Source organism: Talpa europaea, assembly GCF_964194135.1.
Source record: "Talpa europaea genome assembly, chromosome: 15".
Classification (NCBI taxonomy): Eukaryota; Metazoa; Chordata; class Mammalia; order Eulipotyphla; family Talpidae; genus Talpa; species Talpa europaea.
The window spans coordinates 40585361-40598181 of NC_140083.1; the positions used below are offsets into that span (position 1 = coordinate 40585361).

The 12821-nt window shown below is 47.0% G+C and overlaps 1 protein-coding gene across 3 annotated transcripts in view; it reads left to right on the forward strand.

The window, feature by feature from the left end:
* Nucleotides 1-12821, forward strand: part of TMTC1 (transmembrane O-mannosyltransferase targeting cadherins 1) — a gene marked incomplete at its 3' end in the record, with an annotated part of 173124 nt that overhangs the window by 80861 nt on the left and 79442 nt on the right. For 2 of the 3 annotated variants that reach the window (XM_084255808.1, XM_084255810.1), the window contains one exon: nucleotides 1029-1132. The exons of the other annotated variant lie outside the window; for it this stretch is intronic. In XM_084255808.1, coding sequence (XP_084111934.1) covers nucleotides 1029-1132 — 104 coding nt within the window. The remainder of the gene's footprint in view (nucleotides 1-1028; nucleotides 1133-12821) is intronic. 3 annotated transcript variants of the gene reach the window in all.

Here is a 12821-nt window from a genome sequence, read left to right on the forward strand (position 1 = left end):
AATAAGTCAGTGATATTCATGGGTGAGGGTGGGGGTGTGGAATTCAGCCTTAACTTCCCTGAAATGAATCCTTTAGCTGTTATTCAAGTAAAGATTTTTCTCTAACCTTGAAGCAACTGAACCTAATTGGTTCTCTTGAAATGTGAAATGAAAATTACAACAGGAATGTGTGTGGGGGGGTGGAATCTCCTAAAAGCAAAGCTCCTCCCCTTACCCCCCCCCACCTCCTTAGGGACAGATAGCACCTTTCAGAGGTAAAATTCCACAGTGACAAGAAGGTGTTCCCTGCCAAAGCTTGGAGCAGCCCTGCAGGGTGTCTTGCTTCAGGGGGCTCAGGGTCTGGAGCATTCTAGACACAGCACTGCTAGCTGCTAGTGGGGCCCCGTGAGTGCAGGTGAAGAAGTGGGGTGTTGAAACCAATGGCAGGGCTCAGCTCCTCGATCTTCCAGTTTCCTTGCTGTGGGACCCTGTTGCTGTCCTCCCATTCCCACCCCCCCTCCCCCCAGAGCCTCCTGGGGTGGTCTGCACACTGACCGCGCTGAGGAGGGGCTTGCCGGCCGCTCTCGGCTCACCTCCTGGTCGACCCTCCTCTCTACCCAGCTCGCCCATTCCCATTTTGAATGTTGGGGTTTTATAGAAATACTTAGTATCAAGTGTTTGCAAACACCGTATTTTTTTTTAAGATTTATTTATTTATTTATACAAGAACCGGGGTACAGGCCAGATGTGTGGGAGGGTGAGAGGATTCACCAGAGACAGAGCGGGGAACAGAACAGGCATATTAACGAACTACACTGCTGAGGGGAGCTGTGGGCAAGGCAGGAGAGGTCTGCTGCACTATGTGGGACCTTTGCCGGCCAGCCGGAAACGAACCGGTGCTGCCGAGGCTGCAGACAGCTTCACAGCCCAACGCTCAACCGCCTGCGCCACCAGGGGAAGCCCAGCACCGTATTTGTAAAGCTTCTGGAAGTGTTGTACAGAAGAGAGTGGGATAGTAATTTTCTTACCGAATTTTCTTTCCTCCAAAGGTGACCGTCATTCTGTACTTCCGGCTATGGATAATGGGGGGGTCTATGCCCCTCTTTTCAGAGCAGGATAATCCAGCTTCCTTTTCGCCTTACTTTCTTACAAGGTCAGTAGATGAAACATTTTTAATTTCACTTGTTATTAATTAGCTTGTTTGACATATTTAATTATTCTGAGGATAAAAGCACTGTGTCCCTTTCATATTGTTCATATGTTTTGAATTTTTTCCAACAATTGGTGCTGCTTTTCAGTATTACTGCTGCTAGCCTGTATTTGTTTATTCAACACTGTTTTACTGAGCACTTGTCAATAATAAATACCTGTCAAGTGGCCTGTTTGGCCAGTGCTTCAGGACATACAGAGAGAGGTGGGCAGAGGTTGACTGGGCCTCAGAACTCCCTGGAGAGCCAGCAAGAAGGCTGCACGTGGCAAGTGGAAGTGAGCAGGCATTTTTGCTGACCAGTGGATGGGGTCACTGAGGAGGCTTTTAATTTCCTGTGTGTTCAGTATGCTGTGGTGTTCACTTGAGGCATTCAGGTATAATTACATTTGACAGTTTTATTCCATAATAATGATTTTTAATTGTGTTGTTTCTTTATTGGTTTACAACACTGTATATGGTCTAGGGTACAGATTCATAGTGCCTCGGATGTATGTCGTCACTCCACACCACCCACCACCAAGGCCCCCATATTCCTTTCCCCTAGTCCTTTGCCTCCTTTCCCTGACACCCCCACTAGCCTCAATTCTGCAGTCAGATGTCAAGGGTTTGTTTTTTCTGTGCCTTTGCTTTGTTTCTCCATATTCCACATGCAAGTGAAATCAGCTGGCATTTGTCTCTCCTTCTGGCTGATTTCAGCATCATCCCCTCCAGTTCCAGCCACGTTGTATGTTTCAGAGCTTTAATAACTTTTCTTGGGAATATATCATTGAGATAGTGTTTAAACATTGAAATACACTGTTCTTAAAGTTCCGTCATTTTCTGTACTTTTTAACATCTGGTGAGATGTAATTAGTACTCCTTGAGTACTGCTTGGCATCTTCTGAAACACGATAAATCTTAAGTTAAACCTTGACTTACCGCCCCTCACATTTTGGCTCGCTAGTGTCTCTCAGGGACAGTACATCCTTGGATTTTGTTTCTGTGCAGGCCCTGATCTTTGCTTTATTTCTGTTATTTACTCATGTGCTTTCATTGACAAATTTCTGCTTTCTTTGCCTTTATGTATTTTTAAATCAATCTTTTTTTTAAAAAAGATTTATTTATTTATTTATTTTACACAAGAACCGGGGTACTGGCCAGATGTTCAGGAGGGTGTGAGGATTCACCAGATACAGAGCTGGGAACAGAACAGGCAGATTGACGAAATACACTGCTGAGGGGAGCAGCGGGCGAGATAGGCGAGGTCTACCGCACCATGTGGGACCCTCGCCGGCCAGGATCAAACCCGTGCTGCAGAGGCTGTGGACAGCTTCACAGTGCTGTGCTCAACTGCCTGCACTACCAGGGGAGGCCGGCCTTTATATATTTTGTTGATGGTCCTAGTTTCCTTTTGTCATTTGTCATTTTTAGATAATTTTCTATTCAGAAAGGATACTTTCCAGTGTGATTGCCCTGTCTTTGTAATAAATATTATGTCACAGTTGCTTTGGTTACTTAGAACATACATTTGGATTAAGAACTCTTGAATAGCCTCTTTGGCTTATGTCTTGGAGGTAGTGCATCCCTTTTATAAATGGTTGTTTATATCTTACATGTTTCAAAATATTGTTTAATCCTTTAATTCAGCGTGACAGCTGAGCTTTTTGTTAATATTGCAAACTTCTTGTCCTTTTCAGGCATCTCTCACTGGCTTTCAAAACCCCCAGGGCTCCTTGTGTGGATATTTTTAGCTCATTGATAAATTGTTTCAGGTTCTGTGGCTCCTTAAATAGCTACTTTCTGCCTGTAGAGAAAAACCAATTTTGCCAGATCTGTTCTTGTCTAATGCTCCATTTCCTTTAGCTGTGGGTTGGTTTCCCTCCAAGCATTCTTGTCTCTTGCACTTGAGCATCATCTTGCATGTATCGTTAGAGGCAGCTTGTTCCCTGAGCTTACTAGCCCCCAAAGCCAGATGCACCATCAGAGAAACAGATGTATGAGAGACAGGAAGATCGCAGGCTGCCCTCAATTTACCTGCCAGTTTCCTCAGTCAGTTCTCCTGTCACTAGGGAATAGCTATCAGCCCGGTACTGGGTCAGGGCAGGGTGCTGGGGTCAGGCACCTTGGTCTGACTGCCTCCTTCCCTTATGTGAGCCATTTTCATCCCTGCCAGTGGCAAAAATAATCATTTGGTGAAACCTCTGACAGAATGAGAACCTGAGCGTGGCCACTTGCCTGCTACTGCCTTTCACTCTAAGGCCTGGGCACTCTCTGCACAGGGTCTGAGCCCCATTTCATCCTGGGCTTCTGTCTCGGCTCCACCTCAGGGCCTGTTATTCTCAGGCAGCTCAAGAGATAGGAAAGGGCAGCAGAGAATATCCTAATTATCGCTCCCTTATACTCTTCCTCTCCTTTAAAAAAAATGTGTCTGTTCCTGTTTCACACTTAAAATGCATGAACTCCCAGGGATACTTCAGTGACTCTGGGTATAAATGGCTCTGCACATCCTTCTTAGATAGCCCGTTTATAATGGGCTATTTTGAGCATCCAGAAAATTGTCTTTCATTCGCTTCCCAAGGAAGTTATCTGCTCTGCCTGCATAACGGGCTGGCCTCCTGAACTGATGTTGCCTCAATTGGATTACCTTGGTCTGTTTCCTGCTTCTGCTAGGTTTATCCTTCTGGTCAGTGGTGTAGTTCAGCTGTCACGCTAATCACAGGTTTGTCATCCAACTGTCGACCTGTCTCATCAAGGCCCCACCTCTTCAGACACTGCAGACAACTTTCAGAGCACCCTGGCTTCTGTCTTGCAAGTTTTATTTCTTCCTTTAAAGTAGATCTATACCTGTCTTTTCCTCCTCATCTCTTATTTTGTTCCCCTATATTCCTCCTATAAGCGAAGCCATGTGATATTTTTCTTTTTCTTTTTAACTTATTTCACTGAGCTTTATCTCTTCCAGCTCCATCCATGTTGCCTCAAATGGCCTGAGTTTGTCCTTTTTGATGGCTTAGTAGTATTCCATTGAGTATATAGACCACATCTTCTTGATCCAGTCATCGTATTTAGATTGTTTCCATATCTTGGCTATAACTGGTGCTGCAATAAACATAGGGATGCAGGTTTCCTTTTGAATTAATGTTTTTGGCTCCTAAATGACTCTACTGTCAGGTAAGAGTTATCAGCTTTCTCTCCCTTCACTCATTGCTGCAGTTATTAATCACAAGTATTAAAAAAGAAAATGTCCTCATTGCTTTTGAGAGTAGCTTTCGTCACGTTATCCTTTGCTTCAGGTGATGTCTTGTGACTTTGTTTCTGAGATTTCATCTCTTTTAGATGATCTATTTCCATATTTTTAGCTAGAAGGTAACATCCCATTGTTACCTGCTTAACAAAGCTGAGCTGCGCCACCACCGGGCTCGGGAGGAAACAGAGCCCGAGAGCCGACTCTGTGAGCCTGATGGGGGGGTGATGCGGGGTGATGTGGGGTGACAGGGGGTGATGTGGGATGTGGGGTGACCTCCCTGAAGGGCAGCAGCCTTGGCCAGCTCACTGTCCATTTGTCACTGTATTTCACAGTCCTGTCCACTTAGAATCACACCATAGAAGCCTGATAAGCCATCGATTCCTTTTCTCTAGAAAACAGAAACTCAAAATGTTTTTGTGAAACTCAAAATACTGCAGTTGTGTGTCTTGCAGGACATGGAACAAATTTGTCTTCGATTTGCCGGTCTCCTTTTTACTTTCCCTTGAGCCGGAACCCCCCATTTCTCAAATGCCATTTGCATATGTTAATACAGGCACATATATTTATGTTTGTATGCCACATATTCCATTTATGTGTGTACTTAACAGCTGCTTTGAGCTGTATTTTGCATCCACACTGCACCACCCACTTCGACATGTGCACGTCTGTGGTTTTAGTGCCCACCCACTGCATCTCTTGCTGTGGTCAGTTGTAGGACATTTCCTCTCCCCCCAAAGCATCGTCGTATCCACTAAGGTAACTCCCACTTCACCCCGGCCCAGCCCTGGGCAGCCACGACTGTTCTCTGTCTTCTGCCTCCTGCCTGCCCCGTCCTGTAACGGGAACATTCTACGTGTGGCTTCTCTCACTTGGCGTCACCTTTTCAGGCCTGTCCACCACATGGCTGTGTCTTGCTCGTTCTCCTCTGTTCCCAGCACAGTGCCCTTGTGCGGGTGTCCGCACGCCATGTTTTCTTTTCATCTCTGGCTGAACATTTGGGCCAACGAGAGCATCCCACAGACATTCACGTCCCCGCCTCTGCTTAGCAGAGTTTTCCTGTCCCCACACGTGGGTTGCCGGGATTGTGTTAGTGCTATTCCTAGCCCTCGGAGGAACTTCCAGACTGTTGACCAAAGCCCCAGCATCATTTTCCTTTTTCGTAAGCGGTAAATGAGAGTTCCAGTCTTTCCACATCTTCTCCAGTGCTTGTTGTTTGGACAGTTATTTGTTTTTGCTTTAACTACAGCCAATCTAGTCCTGGGAAGTGGTGCCTCGTGGTTTTGATGTATGTTTCTCTGGATGCTGTGGAGCATCTTTCCATGTGTGGGTATTTCTGTATCTCCTTTGGAGAAATGTCCCTTCATGTTCTTCCTTCAGATTTTAATTGGGTTATTTGTCTTTTCATTGCTGAGGCTTAACAGCCCTTCACATAGTCTAGATTCAAGCCCTAATCAATACATATTGTGTAAACATTTGGACATTCTAGTGTCCTTTGAAACAAAAAAAGTATAAAATTCTGATGAAGTCCAAGTAGTCTATTTTGGTTTTTGGATTGTACTCTTGGTGTTATGTCAAGAAGGCTTTGTCTCACTCACTTTCTCTTTTGAACTGACTTTGTCAGGGTTTCTGGTTCCCTTCTTAGTGAGTTATATAAACCTTGGGTTTTCTCTGTGTGTTTTTATGAGGGTGTGTTTCTGATCTTTTTTTTAAAGATTTATTTATTCATGCACACAGGAACCGGGGTACAGGCCAGAAGTGTGGGAGGGTGAGAGGATTCACCAGAGACAGAGTGGAGAACAGAACAGGTATGCTGACCGACATACACTGCTGAGGGGAGCAGCAGGAGAGACAGGAGAGATCTGCCACGCCATGTGGGTATCTCCGCAGCTGGCTGGGATTGAACTCTCACTGCAGAGGCTGCTTCACACTGGTGTACTCAACCACCTGCACCACCAGGGAGGCCCCCTGTTTCTGATCTTTTTAATTGTACTCTGATCGAGCTCATGTTAACAGCAGCTTGGCCAGTGGGACTCTGATCTTTTGGCCTTGACCACTGGGTGCGTGACAAGGCAGATCAGCACAGAACAGGGATGGGAGGGGGCTTGCTGGTAAGAAGACCCTTCATCATGCTCCTTTCCATTTCACCCAAACATTCTGTGTCTGTTTAGCTTCAGGACTTCATTGTGGCTGATCAATACATTCCCCAATCTGTAACTCATTGAGATTGTAGATCAATTAAGTGATATGACATTGACTTGTTGGTGTTTCTGTGCTGGACTTGAGTAGGGTAATGGCTGAGTCTCTGTAGACCAGGAAGAGACCTGGAGGGCTCCCTCCTTCTGACACTGGAACCTCCACATAGAGCACATGGTGGAGGGGGCAGTAATGGGATGCTCGCCCCTGCCCCTGAAGCATGATCAGCACATCTCCCTGTGCTTGGTCCCCACCCTGCTCCCAGCCCCTCTCCACTTTTCCCAGACACTGAGTGCTGGTTCCAGACAGCCCCAGGTAGGGGTTGCTTGGTCATCATCACTTCCCTATGTAGTATATAAAAGATGGGCCTTCATTCACTCAGGCTGCCCTAGCAAAAGACAACATACTGGCTTGCTTAGAAAGAACAGCAATTTATTCCTCACAGTTATGGAGGCCAGGTGTCCAAGATCAAGGTGCCAGCAGAGTCACCCTCTGCTGGGGGTCACCCCAGGCTGTGGCCTCAAGTGTGGAAGGGACTCAGAAACTCTGTGGGGTCTCTTTAATAAGCTTCTCTGCCCATTCATGGGTCTCTCTCCAAATGATCTCATCACCGCCCAAAGACCCCACACCTAGTGCCATCATGTTAGGGGCCAAGGATGGGGACACAGACACTCAGAATGTATATTAAAAATACAATTGCCTCATCTTAATGATAGCATTAAAAATTGCCCATTATTTCTTATATCACCAAGTGCTCAGCCCCACACCGGGCCAGGGTCAGCGTCAAGACACCCGTGCACCTCTGCCAAGACTGACCTGCGGACTCACCTGAGTACCCCCTGATGTCAGTGACTGTGGGGGCTTCTCCTGTGCACCCCGAAGGAGAACTAAATAGGCCCTGTGTTCAGTTGTGACCTCTGATGGTGTTTTCTTTAAAAAGAAGAAGAAGAAGAAGAAGAAGAAAAAGAAAGGAAGAGAAAGAAATAGCCAGAAACAGCTCTTCTCTCCCTGAGAGAAATCCAGGTCTAACTCTCTGAGCAGCAAGCCCCTCCCCAGCAGTCTCCTGTCAAAGTCCTAGGTCTCTTTCTTGGCCTGGGGGCTCTCACTGGCCCCATCTGTTCACCCATGACGTCAGTTCCCTGTCAAAGCGCTCCCCATGTAAGCAGACCCAGGTTAACACCAGCGCCTTCAGAAAGGTCCTTCTGACAGAAGACTACTGTGCCTGCTCCAACCTGGCCCCAGTTGTCACCTGCATCTGAGCTGCCCAAAAAGATGATTTGCTTCTTGACATTTAGCTGGGACCTGGTCACTGACAGAATTAGTGTTGTGACTTGGGGGTGAGGCCCAGCTTTGTGGTTTCACAGCATGGGCCTCCTTAGGGGAGCAGGTCTAGGCTACAGGGTGGGTGTCTTCCCCTCAGGAAGGCTAGTGGCCAGATCATAGGTGTCGAAATGACAAGGGCAGGTAGGCGGATGTTCTGTCAGTACACTTGGGTGTTGAATAATTTGCTCTGAGCAGAACAGCTGTCCTGGCACCCCTTACCATTATCTCACAGTCCTACTGGTCTTCCTCACAGTAGCTGACATAAAGTAAATGCCAAGAGCATTGTTGAGTGAGTGATGATGCTCTTGGTTACACGAGCACTGTGGAGAGGACTGGGGTTGGGTAGACCCTTTCTGAGGGGGTTATCATCAGTCTTCCCCCTAGACAGCATAACTGTGATTTAACCAGCAGCTAATGTCACCTCTCATCCCAGTGTCTTGTCCAATTGTCTTCAAAAATAGCCCTCAGGGTCTGTAAGTCCAAAAGCTCAACAGAATGTTTCCTTGAGAATGATGGAGTTTAAACTGCAGAGTATCTGCTTAAGTTTCCTAATTTCGAGTACAGAAACAGCACGGGTGTTCTAGATTAACCCACTCCCCTGTGTAGGGTGCTGAGGCCCTTAGCCAGGCGCGTCTGAGGGAATTCTCTCTGGCCCCTCCATCCCATCCTGACTCCTCAGCTTGGCCCTCGCTTCTGGCACCTTGAAGGCCTGAACTGATGTTTATCTAAATCACAAAGAATTCTCTATTACCTTCTTCGTAATTACTCTAAATTTAGATTTTATTACATTAAGGCTTTTCCTTTCACAGCTAAGAAAACATTACTCTAAATTCCTTCATCCACCTCTGCTGACATCCCACTTGGAATTCCTGTAGGATCAAGGGCTAGAACAGGTGTGAGTAGCAACAAAACCTTGTCCTAAATCCAAGGGAGCCGAAAAAACCAACACAACAATTTGGGAAACTTGAGGTTGGATTTGAAAGTGGAAAGGAGCCAGAGCCAAGGCTGGAGCTGGAGTAGGAATCCTGTTTGTATAAGTCGCTGCAGAAATGTGATACTTAGATATTCAGTCTTGTGAATCTGGGATTAAAAATAAAAACAGAAGCTGAGGGGAGGGTTGCTGCTATGGCGGACGGGAGCCTGCCGTGCCCAGGATGTGGGGTTGTGCGCTCCAGGCCCCTCTGCTGCCCAGAGAGGGCTGTTTCTGGAATCCAGGGGATAGGACGGGAAGTGGTCTTTGCTTGATGGAAGAACTTTAGTCTTTGTAATGGCAAGTGGTTGACTTTCAAATCCGGGAAGTAGATAAAAAAGGATTTCCGGTGAAAAAACATACTGGCCCCTCATCAGCATCATGGTTTCATGAGAGTGGCTCTGGATAAGCAGGTAGCCGAGTGGACAGATCTGTGCCTGCACTTCCGGATACAGCAAAGGTTTGTGTTACTTGATAGGAAAACATCAGGTTGCGAAATAGTAAGATTAAGATACAACTCCACCTCTTCCTTCCAAAGGAAGGAAGCCGTCTGATTGACAGCTCCAAATGGGCACAGAACCTTCTGTTTTGCTCCTTATGGAGGCAGGCTCTACGACTTTCTAGGATTTCTATTCCTTGAAGCCCCTTCCATGGGGCCTGTGTCATAATACGCTCTGAACAAATGTTTACTAAATAGTAAAGTCAGCACTTAAAAAAAATAAAACAACATTTCATCATGTTTAAAGAGAGTTGTTCAAAATGTTTGTTAGAAACAAAGATTTCCTGGCTCACGTCTAGATATGCTGAGAGGTTGGATCAGGGCAGGGGAGGGGACCTGTATTGGCCAGCAGCCTGAGTGTTTCGGGGGGAGGGGGTGTCCCCGCTTTGAGACCCCCATGTGTACAGTGTCCCGTGTGGCTGCCAAGCCTTCCATGGGGCGGAGGGAGGTCTTGCCACTATGCCTGTATGATGTTCATACAAAAGTCACTTGACGCTGATTGAAGGGTGGTTAAGGTCGTCATGGAAGTGACAGCCATTGTGTTTCCCTTGGACCTGGGCAGGAAGGGGAGAAATGCAAGGTGGAGGACAGAGGAGGGGCCTGCACAGTGGGCTCCTGCGGGCGGGGAAGGGCCTTCCTGCTGATGGGATGGGACCTCGGGAAAAGCAGGCCTGGGGTCACTTGCACATTCGCTTCCTCCTAAAGCCAGCCACCTAGCTCTTTCAGCCTATGTAGTGTGTTTCTATTGCAATCATGAATCCCCAAGGAGCTGATGAAAACAAAAGAAGCAGCTCTTTCATTTTTCACAACCATGGAACATAAACGCAAAGATTGCTTTACGTAAGGGACGCATCGCCCAAGCTTTGTCGTGAGGCACGGCTTCTTGCTGGGTGAGGCTCTGAGGAGCATCTTCATCCGTGCTGTGCTCCTGGCCGTGTGTGGAAGGGGCTCTTACCAGGTAGCTGTGTGAGAGTCAAGTGAATCTGCTGTAGGTCAGGATCGCAGGCCAGTGCTTCCTGGTGAGATGCGGTGTTCCTCCTATCACATTGCCTGTTAGTTCCTGCACTGTAAGAGAAATGCCAAGAAGACACTCTATAATTGTGGGGAATTATATGTGGAGCCAGAAAGCCCTGTCTTATGTGCAGGGTCTGCTCTGGGCTGACTGTGCAACCTTGAACCAGGTCTCGGCCTCTTTAGGGCCAGGATCCTTTTGTAGGAATGAGGGCCATGCCCAATTAATAGAGATTTTATTGGATAGAATAATCCTTACATGCAAATATTTTGTAAAATTGAAAATGCTGTGTGTTCCAAAGGGATTTTTAATGTTTTGGATGTGGTTCATTCATAGACCCCAGGGCCTCCGTGGTGGCACAAGGGATTAAGTCTCTGCATAATGAGGCTGTCGTCCACTGCAGCATGAGTTTAATCCCCTGCCAGGGAGTTGACCTACATGGCACAACAGACCTCTCCTGTCTCACCTGCTGCTCCCCTCAGCAGTGGATTTCAGTAGATCTGCCTGTTCTGCTCCCCACTTTGTCTCTGGTGAATCCTCTCACTCCCTGCACCTCTGGCCTACAGTCTAGTTCTTGTATGCATAAATAAATACATCTTTTTTAAAAAATTAATAGACCCACAGGAGGCCTGTATGGAGACCTGGAAATGTACCCAATGCATAAGTAGTAAGTACATGTGTGCTTGGCGAACACTAGGCCTAGACTCACAGAAAGGAGGTACATTGATTTGAAATAAAGACATTATTTAGTGCTTCACAGAGAGAAGCCCAGCAGGGGTTACACAGGATCCAGGTGTTTATTTGGCAAAAGGAATGATTGCTTCCTTCTTAGACTGCTGTTGGGGTCAGTCCTAGATATTGAGATTCATATTTTCTATTTCGACAGAGCTGTCTGTGAATGAGATATTATATTAATGGCATATTAAAAAAGGACAGAGACCTAATGACATTTCAGCTTTGCTTTATGGTTTATCCATGGTAACAAGTGTTCTCATTAGACGCTGTTCAGTTTAGTCTAGTGGAAAATAATGCTTTGTAATGAGACTTCTGTGACTTGCGATCCCGGGGGTGCCTTTATAGGAGCTTTCCTTGCTCTTGGTAGTGGGAGGGACAGGGGCCAGCCGGCCATGGTGCTGAGAGGCTGCCCAAAAAGAAACAGCTTAGTCTGAAAACCAGTACACTTGGATACCTAGCAGGCCCTTTTCCTGGGCTGGACAGTGCAGTGCGAGTCCTCACCATTGCCTGCATGGCAGTGAGGGCCTCCTGTCTATGAAGGGTCAGGCAGGAAGTGGCTCTGTAGCTAGTCCTGGGGAAGGTGATGGTCATGAGAATAATAAGCAGGATGTGCCAGCAAAGACCTGTCCTTGTTACTAGGGTCAGTGCGACTGCGGAAACCCTGGGGGAGCAGAGCAGCACGGGTAACTCAGGATCTCCTGAGCCCCCGGGCAGGTAGGCGTGCACCTGGGCAGCAGACAATTGGCCTTGAGCAGGGCCTGCACCCTCTCCCGGAGGACACAGTGCGTACAGAGAACATGGCCTGGATTTATGCAACGATGAGGGTCTGCAGGTGAAAGAAGCAGAGGCTCCCGGGAGGAAAGACATTTTAATACACAGCACGCAAGAGCTCTCTTACACGGTTCTTCCGCTGTTCCTGTCCCAGCATCTGGGGCCACACAGGAAGCAGGCTCTGCTTCTTTCTGAGCCAGAAAGCTTTTTCACAAGAACAGAATATTCATATATTTTTGCACATAAAACAGTCTTTTTTTTTTTTTGCAGTTCTTCATAGGAGAACTGGGATGTAGGCCAGAGGTATAGGAGGGTGAAAGGATTCCCCAGACACAAGTAGGAAGCAGAACAGGCAGATTGACTGAAATCCACTGCAGAGGGGTGCAACGGGTGAGACAGGAGAAGTCTGCTGTGACATGTGGGTAGCTCCCTGGCTGGAGATCGAACTCATACCGTAGTGGTGATAGTGCTGAGCCTTAACTGCTAGACCACGAAGGAGGCTCCCTCCAATTTTTTCTCGACAAAAATGAAGATTTGAAGTCAAGAGCTGCAGGTTTTGTAAGGTGCCACTTGTAGCTTGCGGGCAGCGCCCCTCCCTTCTCTTGTCATGTGTTTCTTACTGAAACCTCTTCCCTCTGCCCTGGCTGGTGAATGCAAATACAGGGCTAAGGGCCCAAGCTGCCTCCTGGCTTTCGGGGCTGTGGATTCCATTTTGCTGGCAAGATACTCCACTGGCTTCCCTCCTGCCTGCTGAGTTCATGGCTGAAAATCAGTCAATAATTCATTTGGGTTCTGTTCCCACTTTAAAAAAAAGAACCCACCTGGCAGGGCAGAATTATTGGACAGATTATTTCATTTCTGAAAATTTACCAAAATAAACAAGATGATTAATTTGAAATGTAATGC